Genomic DNA, 22,685 nt, shown 5'->3' with positions numbered 1-22,685 from the left:
AACACAGTTCTGGTTTTAAAAATTATCTCTGTTAAAGCTTTGCAAGAGTTTAAAAAATAACACAGACTTTTACGTGAGCTGAAACAGGCATTTAGGAAAGCATTAAGTAATTCCTAGCAGCAGATGAGGGGAACAGGAAAATCCCCTATCTTCTTCCTACACATCCTTGCTTTTCATAATGGACGTGCTGACAGCATAAACTGTTGATGTGCTTTGTCTTAACTTGTTTTTCATTCTTTGAAAGTTTTCTTTAGTTGTTGAGCTATATGTTTTAACTACTTAGTGTTCTGATGCCCTGATTGATGTTCACAGTGTATCATGGTTCTCTAGCTGTCCTGTCCTATAAGAATATTGAATTTAATTCTGTAAAAATAATTAGTATTTAAAGTTTTTTAATCTGAAGGAAAGATGATACGTTCTCCTTATTTGAAAAGTTTATTAAAATAATAGGGAAGTCTACAAATTAGCAATTAAAAATTAGATCTATTTTTGTGTGTGTATATATGTGTATATAGTATTGTAAAACAGTTGGACCATACTATGCATATTTCTGTGTACTTGTGTACTGTATATTTTCCTGGTACTTTAGATGTGAAAGGTGAGGTCTAACTAATTTAGTCATTGATTTCTCTACACAGGCTAATTGAACAAGCCCCAGTTCAAATGGGAGAAGAGTCAATTAGATGGGCAAAATTGGTCATACCTTTAGTGGTTCATTCAGCCCAAAAGGTACATTTGCGGGGAGCTACTGCTCTAGAGATGGGAATGCCGTTGTTACTTCAGAAACAACAAGAAATAGCATCTATCACAGAGCAGCTTATGACTACCGTAAGTAATACTTTAAGGATTTTTTGGATACTGCATTGTAAGGTTTTGCACCAAGCTGAGGGCTCATATTGATGTAATAGCTCTATGATCTGGAAGTTCCTCTTTGAATTAAAACAAATAATTGTTTAAGTTAATGTAGTCACACTGATCCTATATTATAGTAAGGAAGGGAGCTGTCTATTCGGTGTTATTACAATCCAGGCATTTTACCCCATCCCCAAAGAAGGGTGATTGCAAGAAATTGCATTTTTGGAAGAGGGAGAACATTAACTGATTCATCGCTATCTGGATTGTTATAGCATAATCCCAGTAGATACAAATTTAATGCACACAAGTGCATCTAGTGTGTACAGTTTCCTAAAGTTATTACTTGCCTCAGGTTTTAGGTTTTTCAACCTTTCTCCTAACATTTATTGAGCACCTGTTATATACTGGACATTGTTTTAGGTACTGTGTATATAGCAGTGAACAAAAGCAACCTGTGGAGCTTATTTTCTAGTGGGAGAGATAATAAAGTATATAGTATATCTGGTAAAGAGCATTAATGGAAAACAGCAAGGACTGGATGCAAAGTGCCATCGGAGAGGAAGGGTGAGGTGGTCAGGGAAGGAAAAAGAATAGGTTATTTGAAAGGTGATTTGAAGGCGATATAGGAGTTAGCTACCTGAATAATATGCAGTAAGCTCATTTGAGGCAGGAGGAACCATGAGCGCAAAAGGCCTTGCTCTGATATGAGTACTTGGTTGTGTTCAGCAAACACTGGGCAGTAGGTTAGAGCAATGAGGATGAGAGGAGGAGGAGAAGATAGCAGAAACAGGGCCAAATCACAGGACCTCGGGGGCCATTGTAAGGCATTTGGTTTTTACTCTGGGTTATATTGAAAACCATATTTGAAGCTTTTGAGTCTACGAGTGATATGCATACTCACTTTGGTTTTAAAGGGATCACTTTGCGTTGAGAAAAAGCTCTACGTAGGAACAGGGAGACTAGTTGGGAGACATTACAGTAATCCAGGAGGTGGTGGAGACATCCAGATTCTAAAACCTGTGGTTTTGTTTATTTTTAAAAATTCAGGATGCCTCATGGTAAGGTTTGGAGTCTAAAAGTGACGCCAGTGTCTTTGTAAGTTTTTGTATTGATAAATTTATTAATTTCTTCAGTGCGTACACAGTCAGCCCTTGAACAACTTGAGTTTAATCCTTGTATAATTCATAGTCAGCCCTCTGTAATCGTGGTTCCTCTGCATCCATGGATTGACCAACCACGGACTGTGCAGTGCCGTAGTATTTACTACTGAAAAATATCTGAGTATAAGTAGAACGCACAGTTAAAATTCACATTGTCCAAGGGTCCACTGTATAAAATTCTTAATAAATTTGAACTTAAATTTTCTCAGATATGTTACCCATGAAGCTATTAATTTTTAAAGTTAGAGTGAGTGGTTAAAGCATTATCATTTGAACTCTAATGATAAGCAAGCTGAAGTTTTTAGGGTAAAGTATATTGGTAGGGAAAAAAACTGTTGATGGATGGAAGAATGGCCAGATATGTGATAAGACAAGCATAGTAAAATGTTAGTGGTATTTATACTTGGATATTTACTGTAAAACTCTTAACAGCTTTGCTATATATGTGAAAGTTTTCCTGATAAATTACTGGGAAAAGTTACTTGGCTGAGAAGATCAATTTAATAGTGTATTCTTTTTCTTTCCACGAGTCTTTTTGGTAAATATTTTTGCTTTGGTTTTTAGAAATTACTTTCGGAACTCCAGAAGCTATTTATTAGTAAAAATGAGACTTATGTGTTAAAATTATGGCCTTTGTTTGTCAAACTTCTTGGGAAGGTAAGTACACAGTTAATGAACAGTTTTTACATGCCAGACCCTTTAATTTCTTAACTTTCCATAGTACAGTTGATCCTCATTATTCATGCATGCCGTATATGAAAATTACTAAAATTTATTTATTAACCCAACATCAGTATTTGTGCTGCTTTTGCAGTCAGTTGTAGGCATGTGTAGTGGCAAAAAATTTGAGTCCTGCAGCATGCATGTTCCCACCTGAGGTTGAGCAAGGTTACGTTCTGCCTTTTTGCTTCAATTCTTAATGTCCTTTAAACAAATGTCAATTTCATGATCCATTTAATCTACATTTTTCACGTTTCATGCTTTTTCTTGGTGATTTCAGTTTTAAATGGCCCCAAAATGTAGTGCTGTCTGTGGTTGCTAAGCAGTGGAAGGCTGTGATGTGCCTTAGGGGGGAAATACATGTGCTAGATAGACTGTTCAGGCATGAGTTACAGTGCTGTCTGCTGTGAGTTCAATGTTAGTGAATCAACAATATATATTAAATAAGATGTCTTTAAACCAAAACAAACATAAAACAAGGTTGTGTGTCAAATGGTTGATGAAAATGTGATCAGAGGCTGGCAGGAACCTAACCCTGCATTTTCCCTACAAGCCATGGCTCAGTATTTGCTAATACAGTGTCAAGGCAACTTTATAGAACGTAACTATGGTGAATAATGAGAATCAACTGTATGTTCTGTCTTTAAGCCAGGTTTTTTTGAGGGGGTGGAGTTGTGATTTTCTTTATTGTGGTAAATAAACATAACATAGTATTTATCATAACCATCCTAAGTATACAGTTCAGTGGCATTAAAAGCATTTACAGTTGTGTAAACATCACCAATGTCTACACCCAGAACTTTTTCATCATCCCCAACAAAAACTATACATGTTACATAAACAGTGACTCCCTCTGCCTCTCCCTCTGCAGCCCCTGGTCACCTCCATTCTGCTTTTTCTCTGGATTTGCTAATTCATAAATTTTGATCTTTGATCCATTTCGAGTTTATTTTAGTATACGGTGTAAGGCAAGGGTCCAGCTTCATTTTTTTGCACGTGGATACTCAATTTTCCAAACACCATTTGTTAAAAAGACTGTTTTTTGTTGAATGGTCTTTGCACTCTTGTTGAAAATCAGTTGACAGTGTATGTGAGAGTATTTTTGGGATCTCTATTCCATTGGTCTATTATGTTTCTCCTTATGTCATTACCGTATGCTTTAATTACTGTACTGTTGCAGTAGGTTTGGAAGTCAAGGAAGTGAGTCTTCCAACTTTATAATTTTTTTTTTCACAGTTGTTTTGGCTATTTGGGGCTCTTTGCAATTCCATAATGAATTTTTGAGGATCAGCTTTTATTTTTCAGTGAAAAAGGCTTTTGGAATTTTGATAGAGATTGTGTGGAATTTGTAGATTGCTTTGGGTAGTATTGACATTTTAATGATATTGAATCTTCCTATTCATGAACACCGGATGGTTTTCCAGTTATTTAGGCCTTTTCAAATTTCTTTCAACAATACTTTGTAGGTTTTAGTTGAAAAGTCTTTCACCTCTGATTAGATTTATTTCTAAGTGTTTAATTCTTTTAGGTGCTATTGTAAATGGAATTGCTTTCCTGATTTCCTTTTTAGATCATTCATTGCTGTTGTATAGAACCACAACTGATTTTTCTGTGTTGGTCTTGTACTCTGCAACATTGCTGAAATGATTTTATTGGCTCTAGTAGCTTTCTTGTGGATTTTTGTGAATTTCTAAGCCAGTTGTTTTTGTTACATTTCTGTTCAGATTATGTGTGGACTATAGTCACTTATGACTATTAACATTCTTTTTGTGTTTTTTTTCTTGGGATGCATTGTTTACTTGTCATTTATCCATCTTTTACTTAACTGTTTTTCCTGCATGTTTAAATGTATTTGAAAAGATTATTAGTTTGAGTTTCTTATTTTTCTTTAATATTCAGATTTTTTCATATGAATACTTTTTTTACTATGTTAGTAAAATTTGGGATTTATCACCTTTCTATATTCTCTGATGTTTTAGAAATGTTGTGTATTATGCATTACCTATTTCATGGAACTTTATATTTTGTGATGTAGAATTTTGAATATGCATACAAAATTCAGTACTTTAAAAAGTTTAAATTCCTTAGATTTTACATAGTTAACACTGGGTGAGTTAGATAAATGAATGATGATAGTGCCTATATATTGTTTCAGGCAGGTAAGTAACTTCTTAATGATTCTTCCTTTTTAGACCTTGCATCGAAGTGGGAGTTTCATCAATTCTCTATTACAGCTAGAAGAACTGGGATTTCGTAGTGGAGCACCCATGATTAAAAAAATAGCTTTTATTGCTTGGAAGAGTTTAATAGATAATTTTGCTTTAAATCCAGGTAAGTAATATTTAAAAATTCGATTTTTTTATGACTTAAGACGAAAAAGCTTTTCTGATTTGGGGGGGGGGCTTTATATCGAATATTTACCTATCATTGAATATTATTTTAGGGGAATAAATTTGTAGCTAAAAGTAGAATTCAAAGGCCAGGCATTATTGAAAATCACAGATATAAAGTCTATTTTACACTCTTTCAAAAACTGAACAAAGTGACAGATGCTGTTTGTGGCTTTCTTAGTGAATTCCAGCACTTAGTTGAGCATTTTACATACTTCTCATTTAATCATCACAGTAGACCTTAGATGGTAAGCATTATCACTGTTTTCGGAAGATTAAGTAGTTCATCAAAGGTCACATAGCCAATAGATGATAGCAAACAATTTTGATTGCTATGGAATCAAAGTATCAGAGGAACTTTTTTTCAGGATCTTTAGAACAGTGCCTGATAGTGGGCTAACATTAATATGTAGTAGTGATTCCTTTTGATGTACCTTACCCTTTTTATTGTCTACTGGAGGTGCTTAATATATATATGTGAGAAAGTGTTTCGCCCAAAAGTGGGTCAGTATGAGTACCTACTTAACTGGGTAGTTAATCTTAGGTATAATTGATAGTTTACAAGATCTGCTAAATAATGTTGATTTCATCCTATGTTTTCCCTTGCCAAAGACCATTAATCCCTTTTAAAATGTGTTTTGTAAATAACTATTTGCATTAACTACAACTACTTTTATTGAAAATATTGCCAGACACAGATTTTAATGGGAAATGTCACCTTTTTTTGGTTATTGTTTATGAACCTCAGCGTGAAGTATCCAGGATTAAATCTGGTGGAATTATGTATAGTTGTGTTAAAGCGTAAAATAGGAGTGACTTAAAGAAGATAAATAAAATGCTGTCTTATTTGAAATAAGTCAAGAGCTAGAGTCTATGACTGATATTATGGATCCAGGAAGTCATTAAGGAATCAGATGCCTGTCTTTTTCTGTTGTCATCTTCAGTATGCCTTAATTGCAGACTACAGGAAGGAGGGGAAGGCAAAAGGGGCAAAAATGAGCTTCGCAGCTGAGTCAGCCATCGTAAACAACATTTCAGAAATGCCACATACAGTTCCACTTAAAAATCTCATTGGGAGAATAGCTAAATGGGAAACTAGATGAAGTAGTCAAAGAGTAGATACCCATCACTGTTCTGAGTGAAAGCAGATCTTGTAACTAAAAGAGAATGGAGTATTGCACAGCAGTTGTTGGTATTCTCCTCCTCTCATAGATAGGAGTTCAGAAAGGATTAGGATTTGTTTCCACAGTGGTCTGACTTTATTTTCTTCTTATAAAAATGTTAATTGAAAGCTGAATGACAGAATATTTGTAAGAAACATTGATCAATGTTATTCCACCAAATACATGACTTGACAGATGCTTCACAATCCTTTTAAGTCTTTTTGATAAGTTGATTGAGCACAGACTGTATTATTTTATATATCCTCCCGTCACTGATATAGTAAACACTTCTGGTATAAATATTTTGTTTAAAGAAGTGTATTTAGTGTTTGTGTGGAATTTAAGCAATCTGATTATCGCTAATGTAGAGTAGAACTAAATCTACATGAATATTTAGATTTCCAAAATCTCATTAATTGCACCAACAGTTAAAGTGTTTGATAAAATAAATTACTAGTAAATTTTTTAAATGACAACTTTTTTTGAGGTAAAAATATGCCTCTATTTTTTAATCTGTAAAATGAGGATAATGAGAATACTAAAGCAGCTTAGAAAGAGTTTCTCAACATTTTAGCATATTAGGCTGGACAGTTTGTTGTGGAGGACTGCCCTGTGTGTTAGAGGAAGTTTAGCAGCATCCCTGGATGCAGCCCACTAGATATCAGTAGCAGTCTCCGTATCCCTGCCTCTCAGTTGTAACCAAAAATATTGCAGACACTGCTGACTGGTGGAAAAATCACCCCTGACACACAGTATCTAATAAATATTAGTTATTATTTTTTAAAATAATCCTTAAGTATTGTGACCTGATTGTACTAAAGTTTGTCAAGATGAAACTTTTGGGTAGAACAGGAACAGCTGGTAATTAAAAAAAAATTTTTTTTTAATCTATTCTCTTGCTATAGTAGGCTGTTGCATACTATCATTCTTAAAGTTTAATCTTTACCTCTTTAATGTTTTTATCTGGGTGCTAATTTTTTTTTTTTTTTTAAGAAATACTATGTAGTGCAAAAAGACTGAAGTTGTTAATGCAGCCTTTGAGTTCTATCCATGTGAGAACAGAAACCCTAGCGCTGACAAAACTAGAAGTCTGGTGGTATTTATTGATGAGACTAGGACCTCATCTTCCTGCTAATTTTGAACAGGTAACATTAAAGTGTTGACTACAATACTTTATGTGGGTTTTTTTTATTAATGTGTTCTTAGATTCTTACCAATCTAATCTTTCAGTGCTGTTTTTGCTGTGTTAGCAGAGCACGTTATGTAAAAGATTTTTTCACCCAGACACAGAACCTGAGTTCATTTTCCTCAAAGGATATTCTCCAATCGTCTGAAATGGAGCATCTAACTTTTTAATCAGTAACACTCAAATATCTATTCTTACTCTAGAGGCATTAAGAAAGACTTTTTTTTAAAGGAATTGCATGTGACTTAGAATATAATTGAGAGTAGAGTCAGCATTACTGAAATAGAAATCATGTGCTACACAGAGTTGGATCAATTCTAATTTTTTGTATCTCCTTTTTCTAGGCTACATAGTGATAACCAATCATTTAATCCCATTGTAGCTTTTCATTATTGTTACACGTGAGTTTTACAGATTCCTTTAGATTTTGATATCCTTGCTGCATTTAAACATAAAAGCTTAATCTTATTTTTGTTTTAAGTAAAAAAGGGTAGCCCTGATAACTTTTATCTTTTTGATTTATTTTTTATTGAAGTATAGTCGATTTACATGTTGTATTAGTTTCTGGTGTACAGCAAAGTAATTCAGTTATATACATATATATATTCTTTTTTATATTTTCTTTTATTGTTTAGTACAGGATATTGAATATAGTTCCTTGTGCTATACAGTAGGACCTTGTTGTTTATCCTTTCTATATATAATAGTTTGCATCTGCTAATCCCAAACTCCCATTCTTTGTTGTCTTTTCATTTTGTTTATGGTTTCCTTTATGGTACAGAAGCTTGTAAGTTTGATTAGCTCCTATTCGTTTATTTTTGCTTTTATTTCTGTTGCCTTGGGAGACTGACCTAAGAAAACATTGCTACAATTTACATCAGAGAATGTTTTGCCTATGTTCTCTTCTAGGAGTTTTATGGTGTCATGTCTTGTATGTAAGTCTTTAAATTATTTTGAGTTTATTTTTGTGTATGGTGTGAGGGAGTGTTGTAACTTCATTGATTTACCTGTGGCTCTCCAACTTTTCCAACACCACTTGCTGAAGAGACTATCTTTTCTCCATTGTATATTCTTGACTCTTTTGTCAAAGATTAATTGACCATAAGTGTGGGTTTATTTCTGGACTCTATATTCTGTTCTGTTGATCTATATGTCTGTTTTTGTGCCAATACCACGCTGTTTTGATAACTTTGTAGCTTTGTAGTATTAGTCTGAAGTCTGGGAGGGTTATGCCTCCTGCTTTGTTCTTTTTCCTCACAATTGCTTTGGCAATTCTAGGTCTTTTATGGTTCCATATAAATTTTAAGATTATTCTAGTTCTGTAAAAAATGCCATGGGTAATTTAATAGGGATCCCACTAAATCTGTAGATTGCTTTGGGTAGTATGGCCACTTTAACAATATTAGTTCTTTCAATCCAAGAGCATGGGATATCTTTCCATTTCTTTAAATCATCATTAATGTTTTGTAGCTCTTGACATATAGGTCTTTTACCTCCTTGGTCAGGTTTATTCCTAAGTTTTGGGGTTTTTTTAAATTAATTAATTTATTTTTTATTTTTAAGTATTTATTTATCAAACAACCCATACATTGTTAGTATAGACATCGTGCAAGGTTAAAACATATTCAAACATCAAAATCCACATTCAGGGCTTCCCTGGTGGCGCAGTGGTTGAGAGTCCGCCTGCCGATGCAGGGGACACGGGTTCGTGCCCCGGTCCGGGAGGGTCCCACGTGCCGCGGAGCGGCTGGGCCCGTGAGCCATGGCTGCTGGGCCTGCGTGCCTGGAGCCTGTGCTCCGCAGCGGGAGAGGCCACGGCAGTGAGAGGCCCGCGTAAGTTCTAGAGCCTGGAAGTCTGGGGTCAAGATGCCAGTGTGGTTGGGCTCTGGTGAGAGCTCTCTTCTTGGCTTGCAGATGATTGCTTTCTTGTTGTGTCCTCACATAGCAGAGGAAGAGGAAGAGGAGTAAGAGAGAAAAGGAGGGGGGGGAGCAATTTTTGTTTTTTTTTTTAACTTTTTATTTTATATTGGAGTATAGTTGATTAACAATGTTGTGATAGTTTCAGGTGTACAGCAAGTATTTTACTTCATTTTTTGATGTGATTTTAAAAGGTGTTTTTTTTTTTTTTTACTTTCCCTTTCTGATATTTCAGTGTTAGTGTAAAGAAATGCAACAGATTTCTGTATGTCAGTCTTATATCCTTCATACCTTGCTGAATTTATCAGTTCTTCCTCAAGTATACTTGGATTTTTTTTAGCAAGTTCTCTTTAAATTTTTAATTGATTAATACATTAAAGTTTTTAAACTTGATAGAGCATGAACTGATTAAAATTGGGCATTGATTGTAACTTGGGTCATAATTTTTTCAAATTCTACCATTTTAAGTTCCTAGTAGGCTGATCTCACCCAGTTGTCCCACCCATTCATTCCTTGGCATACTCATTGGCTACATTTGACAGGTATTGGAATGATCTTAGAAATAAGCTTGGAGTTGTCTTAGTTCATATTTTCTTAAGGTGTTTTTTAAAATGTTTAAAATGGTCTGTCTACCAATAGCATTAAAACTCATGTAGATGTTATTTGTAAAAGCTGTAAAAGCTATTTATGTGTATAATTTTCCATCTGGAATGTAGAGTTGAAATTTATAGATAGTACATATTTAGGGCAAATATATTTGTAATAAAAATTTTCACTTTTCCAAATTTCAGTTTTTACCCTGTGCATCAAAAAGGCCAATAAAATTTCAACATATCAAAACAATTGAGATTGCTTCTTAAGGATATTTAACTGTATTATACAAGACTTTTTTAAAAAATGGCAGTTATACATATGTACAGATTCAGTTCCCTCCATCTGTCTCTCTTTTTAAACCCCAATAGGTCTGTGTGCCTCTGATTCAAAGCACAATAAGCATTGATTCTAATGCTTCACCTCAAGGCAATTCATCTCGTGTAGCTACTTCTCCAGCTTTAAATCCTGCGACCCCTGTACACAAAGGTAAGAGATAGACCTACTTGGGGTTTTTTTCTTTTATTTTTACAAAAAGGCTTTGAATCAAGTCTTTGCTCCGTGTAATTCACATAATTTTGGCTGCCTTATCACAAAATCGTTTTGTTTTCTGTATGTGTTACTGTGTACTGCTGTCATTGCGTTATCGTAGTTGGATAAGATCAACTTTTTTCCACTACATTATGTGAAGTGCATTACAGTCTCTTACATTTGTTTCAGAATTAGAATATTAGAGTTATAATTAAAAATATCAGATCTTAACAGATGTAAGGAATGTGGCTTAGTATGTATATCAGTGAAAGAAAATTATTTGCTGTTCATATTTTACGTTAACTATTCTAAGTCAAATTTTTATATTTTAAGTTTTAGGAATGCCTGCATATTAATGTTAAGGTATGGATTAATGTCTGAGAATTCATTTAAATTGTGTGTGACACTAGTCTTAACCTAGTAAGATTAGTATTTAATTAGGAACTCTGTTGTGGGCTTTAAACAAAAACTCTTCAACTTTTATTGAAAAACAAATTATTTACTTTTAAAAGTACATTGCATTGAAATGAAGTAAACAAACTATTTATTTGGGTAACTAATTTAGTCATACATAACTTAGCAATTTTGTTTGTTTGTTTAAAGGTGCTTCTCCATATGGAGCTCCCCGGATGAACTTGAGTTCAAATTTTGGTGGAATGGCCACAATCCCTTCTATACAAGTTTTGGGGCTTGAAATGTTGCTTCATTTTTTGTTGGGTCCAGAAGTCTTGAGTTTTGCTAAGCAAAACAAACTTACGCTGAGCTTAGGTATTTAATTGTTTTAAAAATCATTTCAATTACTAACACAGTTCAGAACACTGTACTTTGGGGTGAGGAAAGAGATTTTCTATATCTTCTTTTTTATAAATTTATTTATTTATTTTTGGCTGCATTGGGTCTTCATTGCTATGTGCGGGTTTTCTCTAGTTGCAGCGAGCGGGGGCTACTCTTCCTTGTGGTGCGCAGGCTGCTCATTGCGGTGGCTTCCATTGTTGCAGAGCACGGGCTCTAGGCGCGCGGGCTTCAGTAGTTGTGGCTGAGCGCGGGTTTATTTGCTCTGCGGGATGTGGGATCTTCCTGGACCAGGGCTAAAACCCGTGTCCCCTGCATTGGCAGGCAGATTCTTAACCACTGCGCCACCAGGGAAGTCCCTAAATCTTTTTCATAGAAAACATATCAGACCACATAACATTTTACATTGCGAAATTTATTTCATAAAGCTTTGGTTTTGCATAATTGTCTTTTTTTCTCTTTTAGAGCGACTTGAACATCCGTTAATCAGCAGCTCTTCTTTTTTTTCCAAACATGCAAATACATTTATCACTGCTGTTCATGATAGCTTTGTTGCAGTTAGAAAAGATGCTTCTGGTAAATATTTAAGAGAAGATTTTTATTATTTAAACCTGTGTTTAAAAAGAAAAAATGGTAAATATTTATATAGTGCCACCTGTTTCCAGATTGTGCTGCAGGAGCTTTCATATAATTCATAGAATCCTCACAGCAACCTTCTGTGTTAGCCTATCTTGCATATAAGGGATTGTGTTGTACTGAGAAGTAAATAACTTGTGCAAAGTTACATAGTAAGTGATGGAGCTGTGATTCAGGCCTAGGCTCTGTGATTTTAGTATCTACACCTAAACTCCTGTGTTTTAAAGCCTATCAAGTAGTGATGACAGGTTTTAAAAATTAAATAGTTTGCTATTGTACTGGTTGGAGAATTTTTTTCTAGTGGCTTTCAGGTCTCCTTCTCAGTCTTTAATCCTTGTCTCAAAAGTGAAAGGTATTCAATACAGAAAATACAGTCGATGAAAAAAAGAATTACCCTGAGTATGTTAACAGTCCTTTTGAAAAACATTTCTTTCTTTAAACAAAAATGAGGTGAATAGTATATTGTAAACTGATTACAAGGTTGACTATTACAAGGAGAATTATATTTTAAATTTTTAAGTATTGCTCAATTTATTTCTGTAGTATAAGCTTGAAAGGGAGAGCTTTTGTAGTCATATTTATTTCATTCTAAAGTACCTTTTATTTTGTTTGGCAGATGCAATTGTCAATGCTATTTGGAAGGAGCTGGTTAGCTTGGTGAAGTCAGTTATTGAATCTGGTAAGCACTATAATGATCAAAAGATTTTTATAGCACCCAGTGAATTGCTTGGCTTTCATATATAAAATTAATTTTAAAATCATTTTTTGAAGTATCTTATCTTCCAGACTTTACCTTTAAACAAAGCACTTTAGTAAGAAAAAACAAAAAAATTACTTTTTTTTTTTTTTTTTCTTCTTTGCGGTACGCGGGCCTCTCACCGTTGTGGCCTCTCCCGTTGTGGAGCATAGGCTCCGGACGTGCAGGCTCAGCGGCCATGGCTTACGGGCCTAGCCGCTCCGCGGCATGTGGGATCTTCCCAGACCAGGGCACGAACCCGTGTCCCCTGCATCGGCAGGCAGACTCTGAACCACTGCGCCACCAGGGAAGCCCCCCAAAATTACTTTTTAATAGCTCTCTGAGTATATATTTTTACCCCTGAAAAGACTGTATTTTCACCCCTAAAAGTACATGTTTAGAACTGTACCCCTCCTTTTCCTTTTTGATAGGTAACAAAAAAGAGAGACCAGGTTCTGAAGTTTTGACTCTTCTATTAAAATCTTTGGAAAGCATAGTGAAGTCAGGAGTATTTCCTGTATTGAAAACACTGGTAAGTATAAGACCTATATGTGCTGGAATTTTAAAACCATATTCTGAAATTGAATTTTGTATTGAAGGTACTACCACAGATCAGGATTTGGGAAGATATTTTATATCAAGTACTTACCAGCAATTTGGCCCTGTAATAAATGCTGTTCCATTGACTAAATAGAGTCATTTGAAACCTTCTTAATAAAGTAAATGATGACAGTGGCAACTACAGAAATCTTCTAGTGTGATAGGAAAAATAATAGGCCGTACAGAGAAAATGGGATAAGGGGCCTGAAACTTGAACTGAAGAAACTCGGATGAACACTAATTTTGTGACAAGATTGCTGAGCTCCACTGATTGTTAGTATGTACATTTAAAAAAATATCTGGTAATAATCTTGGAGAGCTTTTGCATTTTAAGTATGTCCTACATAGTGGAGAGGGGAAAAGTGAATTGGATATATTTTTTGTAATAGTGAGTTTCCCAAAATAAACTGCAGATGGAACAAACCACACCCGTAGGTAGATTCTGAGTGATTCCTTTATGTGCCGTGACAACCATATCTACTGTGGCAGTAGAGGATAGTGGTTAGTAGCAAGGGCTCTGGTACAGACTAGGTTGAACCTCAGCCCAGCTATTAACTGCATGAACTTAGACACTCTGTCTACTCTTGTCTCTCTATAAAGAAGAGGTGTAGTAGTAGTTCATAATGAAATGCAGAGTATTATGGAGCTGGGACAAAATAAATGTGTCAACAAATGCTAATTATTATCTTTAGTGTCTGTTCAAATGAGAATACGTGAAAGCTTATTTTCACTAAGTTATTTTTGTCATGTTATTCACTTATGTTATATAATTCAGGTTAATACCAGTATAATAATATTTTTGGATGGCAGTTTGGTAATCTCTGTCACATTTGAGAGGCGTGTCTTAGATACAGCTTCTAGTTAGCAGTTCTTTGAAATACTTGCTTCTGGCACTAGTGAGTACATAATTGATTGCAGAATTTCTTTTTGTAGTATAAAAAATGAAAATAGCCTCAAGGACCATTAATTTTTAAAAAGTTTGAACAAACTGCACATTTGTTTATCAGTTAAGAATGTGTCTACATAGACTGATGTGAAAACTCTGTAACACAGTCAGGTGAAGAAAATTAGTTCCAAAGTATCTTACAGTACAATATCATTAATGGTATAAAACAATAGGTACAAGACAGCCAGCCTAGGAAGTTACGTTTCTCTGTACTTACATATATGGAAATTTAGGTCTAAAAAATAAACTCCAAACCAGTAACATTGATTATTCCTGGAGATAAGAAAGGACTTCATCATTTTATTATTTATATTTCTGTATTTGAACATTTTAAGCTAATGAGAATGTATTTACATTAATGAACATTACTTGTAATAAATTGTTAAAAATATAGTTAATACTATAAGATTTTTACTAAGTAAGGTACTACTTTTATGGCTAATGTACAGTAAAACCTTTTGTCTTTCTTAGGTTCTCATGGAAATTACAATTAAAGGACTTCCTCAGAAAGTACTAGGTTCTCCAGCATATCAGGTTGCTAATATGGATATTCTTAATGCAAGTATCTTAAATGTAATGATACTAAATTAGCTAATAAACAAAAAGATCCATGGTATTTTTTTTCTTAAGGTAGTGAAACTTAGATTGCAAAGTTCCAAGAGAATTGAATTTGAATATGCTGATTATGTTAAGGAAAAAATGATAGACAAAGTACAGGCGTACCTCAGAGATACTGCAGGTTCAGTTCCAGACTGCTGCCAAGAAAGTGAATATCACAGTAAAGAAAGTCACATGAAATTTTTCATTTCCCAATGCATGTGAAAGTTAATGTTTACACTATACTGTAGTCTGTTAAGTGTGAGTAAATAGCATTATTACTATAAAAAAAAAAACCAAAAAAACCCCTTAATTTAAAAGTACTTTATTGCTAAACAGATGCTGCCTATCATCTGAGCCTTCAGTGAGTCATCTTTTTACTGCTGGAGTGTCTTATCTCCATATTGACGGCTGCTGACTGATCAGGGTGGTGGTTGCTGAAGGCTGGGGTGGCTGGGAATTTCTTAAAATAAGACAACAGTGACGTTTGCTGTGATTGATTCTTCCTTTCACAAATGATTTCTCTGTAGCATGTAATGCTGTTGGATAGCGTTTTATCCACAGTAGAACTTCTTTCAGAATTAATTAGTCCTCTCAAACCCTACTGCTGCTTTATCAACTAAGTTTATGTAATATTCTAAATCCTGTTGTCGCTTCAACATCTTCACCAGGAGTAGATTCCATCTTAAGACACCACTTTCTTTGCTTATCCATAAGAAGCAACTCCTCATCTGTTAAAGTTTTATCATAAGATTGCAGCAATTCTTTCACATCTTCAGGCTCCAATCCTAATTCTAGTTCTCTGCTGTTTCTGCCACATCTGTAGTTATTTCCTCCACTGAAGTCTTAAACCCCTCTAAGTCATTCAGGAGGGTTGGAATCAACTTCTTCCAGACTCCTGTTTATGTTGATATTTTGACCTCTTCCCATGAATCATGAATGTTCTTCACGGCATCTAGAATGATGAGTCCTTTCCATAAGGTTTTCAGTTTACTTTGCCCAGGTCTATCAGAGGAATCACTCTTTATGGCAACTATAACCTTATGAAATGTATTTCTGAAAAAGGCTTGGAAGTCGACATTGCTCCTTGATCTGCAGAATGGATTTTGTGTTAGCAGACATGAAAACAACATTAGTCTCATTGTACATCTTCGTCAGAGTGCTTGGGTATCCAGGTGCATCATCAATGGGCAGTACTGTTTTGAAAGGATTCTCTTTTTTTTTTTTTTCCTGAGCAGTAGGTCTCAACAGTGGGCTTAAAATACTCAGTAAACCATGTTGTAAACAGATGAGCTGTCATCCAGGGTTTGTTCCATTTATATAGAGCACAGGCAGAGTGGATTTAGCATGATTCTGAAGGGCCCTAGTATTTTGGGGATGGTAAATGGCATTGGCTAGAATCACTAGCTGCATTAGCCCCTAATAAAAGGCAGCCTGTCATTTGAAGCTTTGAAGCAAACATTGACTTTCCCTCTCTAGCTGTGAAAGTCCTGTATGGCTTCTTCCAGTACGAGGCTGTTTTATCAACAGGTAGAAAATCTGTTGTTTAGGGTAACCACCATCATTATTAATTAAATAGCTAGGTCTTCTGTATAACTTGATGCAGCTCCTGTGTGAGCACTTGCTGCTTCACCTTGCACTTTGATGTTATGGAGAGGGCTATTTCCTTAAATCTCGTGAACCAAACTCTGCTGGCTTCACACTTTTCTTCTGCAGCTTCCTCACCTCTCAGCCTTCACAGAATTGAGGAGTTAGGACCTTGCTGTGGATTAGGCTTTGGCTTAAGGGAATGTTGTAGCTGGTTTGATCTATCTAGACCACTAAAACGTTCTCCATGTCAGCAATAAGGCTGTTTTGCTTTCTTACTATTACTTGTGTTCACGGAAGTAGCACTTTTCATTTCCTTCAATAACTTTTCCTTTGCGTTCACAACTTTGCTAACTTGCACAAGAGGCCTAGCTTTTGGCCTTTCTGACATGCCTTCCCTATTAAGCTTAATTATTTCTAGCTTTTGATTGAAAGTGAGAGACATGCAACTAATCCTTTTGCTTAAACATTTAGAGGCAATTGTAGTGTTATTAATTAGTCTAAATTCAATATTGTTGTGTCTCAGGGAATGGGGAGGCCAGAGGAGATGGAGAGAGACAGGATAATGGCTGGGTTAGTGGAGCCGTCAGGACACATAATGTTAAGTTTGAAAAATCGTGAGAATTACCAAAATATGACAGAGACGTGAAGTGAACAAATGCTGTTAGAAAAATGGTGCCAATAGACTCGGTCGACATAGGGTTGCCACAAACCTTCAATATGTAAAAAATGCCGTATCTGCAAAGCACAATAAAACAAGGTACACTAGTTATAATTAATGTGAAGAATTAAGTATGGCACTATTAATGGAACTGTTTTCCTGGATTAAACAAAGGGTTCTAGAAGGAAAGTTTTCTCTTTGCTTTTATATAATAATAGTTTAGGTTACTGTTACAAATTTTGGAAGCTTAGTAGCATTGGGTTACATATGGTGAAGTATATTTAATATCTTCTGGATGTAGGTATTGTTGATCCAGCAAGTTATAAGTCAACATTTTTTTTATATCTGGAATCTCTCTCTGTTCTTTAATTGCTCACATAGATATAACAGCTATGATTAAAAGCTTGCTTTTTGTGTTTAGTTTGTGGAAGTACATTTGCTATCATTTTTGTCATTTCCTAAGTAATTTCGAAAGTTAAATTTCTCAAGCTTAAAACGGTCGTATTTCACATAATTTATTGTAGAAAACAAGTATAACAAGAAGGTATACTGTTTGTAACAGGAAGATTGATTGCCATCTCCCATCTTTTTTCAGGGAACTCCTGCTTTGTTCTTAATTCAGTTAATTTTCAATAATAATCTATTGGCATGTGGTGTAGAAGATGAAAGGTAATTTTAAACAAACAGTTTTGTTTATCTTGGAAAGTTTGTCATGTGATGAATGATATTCTTTTGACTTACTCTAAATTTTTTAAAAATGAAAAAAATCAAAATAAGAGTTGAGATTCATTTTTTGTCTTTTCTGTCAGTTATTTTTATAACCTTGCTATAATGTAATTAATGTATTTTCGAAGAAAGTACAGTTAATGCATAGTTGAAAATTTTTTTTCCAGGTTTTTTCTCAACCTGGAAACACTTGTAGGCTGTGTTCTTTCTGGTCCAACTTCACCGCTAGCTTTCAGTGACTCTGTCTTAAATGTTATTAATCAAAATGCAAAGCAGTTGGAAAACAAGGAGCATCTTTGGAGAATGTGGAGTATTATAGTCACCCCATTAACTGAATGGATAAATCAGGTATGATATTTTAGCTGCATGTTTCCCCCAAATTTAATATATTCCCTTTTTTTCTTCCTTGTTAGAGCACAGGGATATATGAATAGAAGTTTGTATTTGAATGGAAGATATTGCATATTTTTTTCTGCAGGATTGGTTAATTTTCTACTCTTTAGGTTAGTTGATTTCATCATGTTTCTGCCTTATTCGAGAAAGTATAACTTAGTGGGGACTAAACAGTCCACTTTCTCCAGTAATTAGAAAGCCAGAAGGCTTACATGGTATATACAGATTCCCCTGTTTATATCTTGGATTCTTTCATTTGTACTACGGGGAATAATATGGGTATCTTGACTAGACTGTATATTCTTAGGATCCCATGGTCAATAGGATCCTATGTTGGTGATTACCTCAGAGCCATATTGTAGTTCCTAAATCATTAATTGTTGAGAGTTGACTAACCCTTACGTTTAATTACTTTAAAAAGTGGCAATATTGTCAGGGTATGGAGCTCAAGTTCTGTCACTATTAATAGTTCATCAGCTGCTTTATCTGTTCATCAGATAAAGCATCTGTTATAACTCTCCAATGGAATGAAGACTCCAAAGAATTTGTTACGTGGTTATACAGTAGCCCTTATTTTGGCTGCTCGAGCCAACACTCCATTAAACATATTCTTCCCGAAGAAAAAAAGTTTATGTTCCTAAATAATTTCCCACTGTTTAAAGGATGCTAGAGGCCCTTTTTATAAGTCCTTGCTTGAGTCTACCTTCTGTGTATAGTAAAAGATTTTGGAGTCTCCTTTGGGATTCTTTTTTAGGACTTAAAACACAGTGCGTTGTTTCCCAGGGTTGCTTAAAAAATTACCATGAACTGATGGCTTAAATCAATAGGAATTTATTTTTTTATAGCTCTTGAGGCCAGAATTTCAAAATCAAGGTGTTGGCAGGTTTGGTTTCTTCTGGAGCTCTGAAGGAGAGTGTGTTCCATTCTTCTCTTAGCTTCCAGTAATTCTTGATGTTCCTTGGCTTGTCGATACATCACTTCAGTCTCAGCCTCCATCTTCACATGGCATTCTTCAAAGTATCTTCTGTCTATTCAACTTCCCCTTTTGTTATAAGGATGCCGGTTGTTAAGGCCCACCCTAAACCGGCATGACTTCATTATTGCATGATTACATCTGCAAAAACCCTATTTCCAAAGGTTACAGAGGTTAGGAGTTCACCATCTGTTGAACATCTCAACATTGGAGACACAATTCTACTCACTACACATAGTAAGATGTTACTACTTCGGGCTAGAATTAGATGGTAATTTGTCTAACTTTTTCATTGTTTTTCTTGTTTCAGACCAATGAAGTGAATCAAGGTGATGCCTTAGAACATAATTTTAGTGCCATCTATTGTGCACTGACTTTACCGATAAACCATGTTTTTTCAGCACAGAAAATTCCAGTGGTAAGGCAAAGTTTTACTTGATGAATTTGCATTTTTCTGAAAATATTATGTCACCCTTTATAATGAACCCCTACAGTAATTTTACCTAAAACAAGACTTTGTTATGACCTATAATCAGCTTAGGAGAAAGGAAAGTGGTGAAGGAAGAGAGAAGCTCCTCTTGACCTTTGATAATTGCTGGTATTGTGGCATTATTACAGTTCTTCAGTTAGAGCTCTGTGGAAGTGGGCACACTCACTACCCTATACTAGTCTCCTCTTTGACACCTTAAACATTACCGTGTTTTAAAAATGTTAAAGATGTATTCTGTTAGGTGTTTTGATGTGTAGATGTGTTTTCTAAATTTCTTTTTTATTACTAGGCCACCATGAAGACCTTACTTAAAACTTGGTCAGAATTATATAGAGCATTTGCTCGCTGTGCAGCTTTGGTGGCAACTGCAGAGGAGAATTTGTGCTGTGAGGAACTTTCTTCCAAGATAATGTCCAGTTTGGAAGATGAAGGCTTTTCAGTGAGTTTATCCTGATGCTGACCTTTTTTGCATGTAAAGGATTCTTTTCAAGTAAATAGAGATAACATTTGTGAACTGTCATTTACTAATGCTTTTAGTTTATAAGTAATGAAGTTAGTATAAAACGAGTAACAGCTTTGCAAAAAAGTTTTGTGTCTTTGGACTCTAAGGTCCATGTATCAGGACCATTTAACAGTGATATGCTTTTACTACTCTGTGGTGTGTGTGTGCCATTCTAGATGAACCGTACAAGGACCTTACTGTCCTGGACCTTGCTTTATCATATCTGTTAGCTCTTTAAAGTCTATCCTCTAGAAGTTTGTAGATCTAAAAATATAGGTTCCTATTCACTCCTTTCCCTTACTCTATAAAAAGAACAACTGCTGTCAGCAGTTTGGTATGTATCATTCTAGAATAGACCTCTTTCTTTCTACCCATAAGTTACATATTTATGCTCACATATGTACATGAATACAGTGTTCTTGCCAGTTGAAATTTATTTATTACTCTGAAGAATGCTTTTTTCCATCTGAAAAGATAGATTTTCTAGCTCTTAATAGTGGTTACCCCTGCGGAGAAGAGTAGAAGTATTTATAATATTCTCTTTTTAAAAATATTGGCAGAATTCTGATTATGGTATTTTGGTACTATAGTATTTGTCAGAGCGACTTTAAAAATGTAAATGAGATTAAAACACTTCGGTAGCTTTTTGTTGCATTTGGAGGAAAAATCTGAACTGCTTACCACTGCCCTTGAAGTTTGTGCTTCCTTCTTCAAAGAATCTTATTTAATTTAATTAGTCTTGTTAATTTCTGTCTGAGCATCTTGTTATCAAAATCACTTGTGTACTTCATTCTGTAACTTCCCCCACACTCCATGAGGTTAGGGACTTTCTGTCTTGTTGATGTATATCCCTGGCTTTTATCTGGCCACCTAGACAGTGAATTTGTTGAAGGCTTTTATAATTGTTAGGGAGAAGCTTGACCCTCAGTTTTCACCTTTAAATTATTGTCTTGGATAGGCTTACATCTTTGTTCTCTTCTGCAAGAAATGTAGAATCTATCAAGTTTTATAAAATACCCTGTTGAGACTTTGCTTGTCATTGGTTGGTTATATTGCATTTATAGATTAATTTGGAAAAGAATTTACATCTTTATAATGTTGAGTTTTTCTATTAAGGAATATTTATTTAATTCTAAACTTAACCAAGCTTGCTTGAGTTTTTGGAAGTTTTAAAGCTGTTTTTCAGCTGTTATGTATGGTCTCTTCGCTGCCCATATTTGGTTGCTGCTGGAGTATATGAGATCGGTTGGTAATGTGCATTTCCGTATGTTAAACCAAACTTGTGTCCTTAAGATGCCCTTCTTTGTCACAGTGAAAATCTTTTAAAACATTGTAGATAAGTGTTTTGAAATTTTTTGCGTATATCTTCATTAGTGAGATTGGAGTTCCTCATTGTCCAATTTTTGTATTTTGGGAATAACAGACATGTATGTGACTGATAACTCCTTGTCAAATATGTAACTAAGTAATTAGTTACAATTTTTAGGTTTCAGAAAAATTTTTATCAGTTTTGAAGATACTGTTCATTTGTTCATTTCTGTAAAATTTTTTTCATTTTTACAACTTATGCATCTAAGACTGTTCTTATTTTTCTTACTGTTACAAATGCATTGTTTGATAATAATTTTTTTATATATATAATTTTTTAAACATTTATTTATTTTGGCTGCATCAGGTCTTAGTTGTGGCATGCAGGAATCTTTTAGTTGCAGCATGGTATGTGGGCTTCTTAGTTGTGGCACGCGAACTTATTTGCAGCATGCACGTGGCTTCTAGTTCCCTGACCAGGGATCAAAACCAGGCCCCCTGCCTTGGGAGCGTGGAGTCTTACCCACTGGACTACAGGGAAGTCCCACTAATTTTTAATTTTTTTGTTACTAACCTCTTTTTTAGCTTGTAAAGTTTTTGGGTTTTCCTCTTGCCTTTAGAATTTAGACATTTCACCATGGTGTGTCTTGAGGCATCTTTTAAACTGTTTTAAGTACTTGGTAGACCCTTTCAGTCTAAAGAGCTGTGCCTTCATCTCAGGAAGAGTGCTTAGATCTTCAGGTGTCATCTTCTGTGTCTGTTACTTTTCTTTCTTTATATCTGTTTGTGTTTTGCTTTATTTTTGGTACTGCTTTCTGGGACCTTGATACTTCTGTTTCCATTCTTTCTCTGTTTAAATGCTGAGGTGTTTTATAATAGTTTTATTTTTACATTTATGTTTTTAAGTGGATATGATTTCCTCTTTGAAGATAGTAGTTTTCTTCCGTTTCTGTTATTACCTCTTTCCTCGTGGATTAGTTCTATTGGTATTTAGCACACCTCCTTCATATTTGTCAATAAAGGTTAATATTGAACAGTATTGGTAGCTGGAATGTGTTTTCTACCCAGGAGAGATCCCCTGTTTTTCTGGCTTTGATAGCCAATTGTAGTTACAAGCAAGCTTTGCCTTGTAATTGTGAGCAAGAAGGAAGCACTGGAGCTTTAACATCTTTTCTATATGGATGTATCATCTGTACTGAACCTTCCATGTGGTTTTCTTAGGTTA

The 22,685-nt window shown here is 34.9% G+C and overlaps 1 protein-coding gene across 4 annotated transcripts in view; it reads left to right on the top strand.

The window, feature by feature from the left end:
* Positions 1 to 22,685, top strand: part of RIF1 (replication timing regulatory factor 1) — a 56,756-nt gene that overhangs the window by 5,462 nt on the left and 28,609 nt on the right. For all 4 annotated transcript variants that reach the window (XM_081243146.1, XM_081243144.1, XM_081243145.1 and 1 more), the window contains exons 7-20: positions 639 to 828; positions 2,580 to 2,672; positions 4,928 to 5,066; positions 7,282 to 7,433; positions 10,354 to 10,471; positions 11,117 to 11,281; positions 11,771 to 11,881; positions 12,558 to 12,620; positions 13,109 to 13,209; positions 14,695 to 14,781; positions 17,664 to 17,737; positions 17,962 to 18,142; positions 19,471 to 19,578; positions 19,940 to 20,089. In XM_081243146.1, the coding sequence (XP_081099272.1) occupies positions 639 to 828; positions 2,580 to 2,672; positions 4,928 to 5,066; positions 7,282 to 7,433; positions 10,354 to 10,471; positions 11,117 to 11,281; positions 11,771 to 11,881; positions 12,558 to 12,620; positions 13,109 to 13,209; positions 14,695 to 14,781; positions 17,664 to 17,737; positions 17,962 to 18,142; positions 19,471 to 19,578; positions 19,940 to 20,089 (1,732 nt within the window). The remainder of the gene's footprint in view (positions 1 to 638; positions 829 to 2,579; positions 2,673 to 4,927; positions 5,067 to 7,281; positions 7,434 to 10,353; positions 10,472 to 11,116; positions 11,282 to 11,770; positions 11,882 to 12,557; positions 12,621 to 13,108; positions 13,210 to 14,694; positions 14,782 to 17,663; positions 17,738 to 17,961; positions 18,143 to 19,470; positions 19,579 to 19,939; positions 20,090 to 22,685) is intronic.

Source organism: Mesoplodon bidens (genome assembly GCF_964165515.1).
Source record: "Mesoplodon bidens genome assembly, chromosome: 8".
Taxonomy (NCBI): Eukaryota; Metazoa; Chordata; class Mammalia; order Artiodactyla; family Ziphiidae; genus Mesoplodon; species Mesoplodon bidens.
This window is presented reverse-complemented; position numbering and strand designations above follow the sequence as displayed.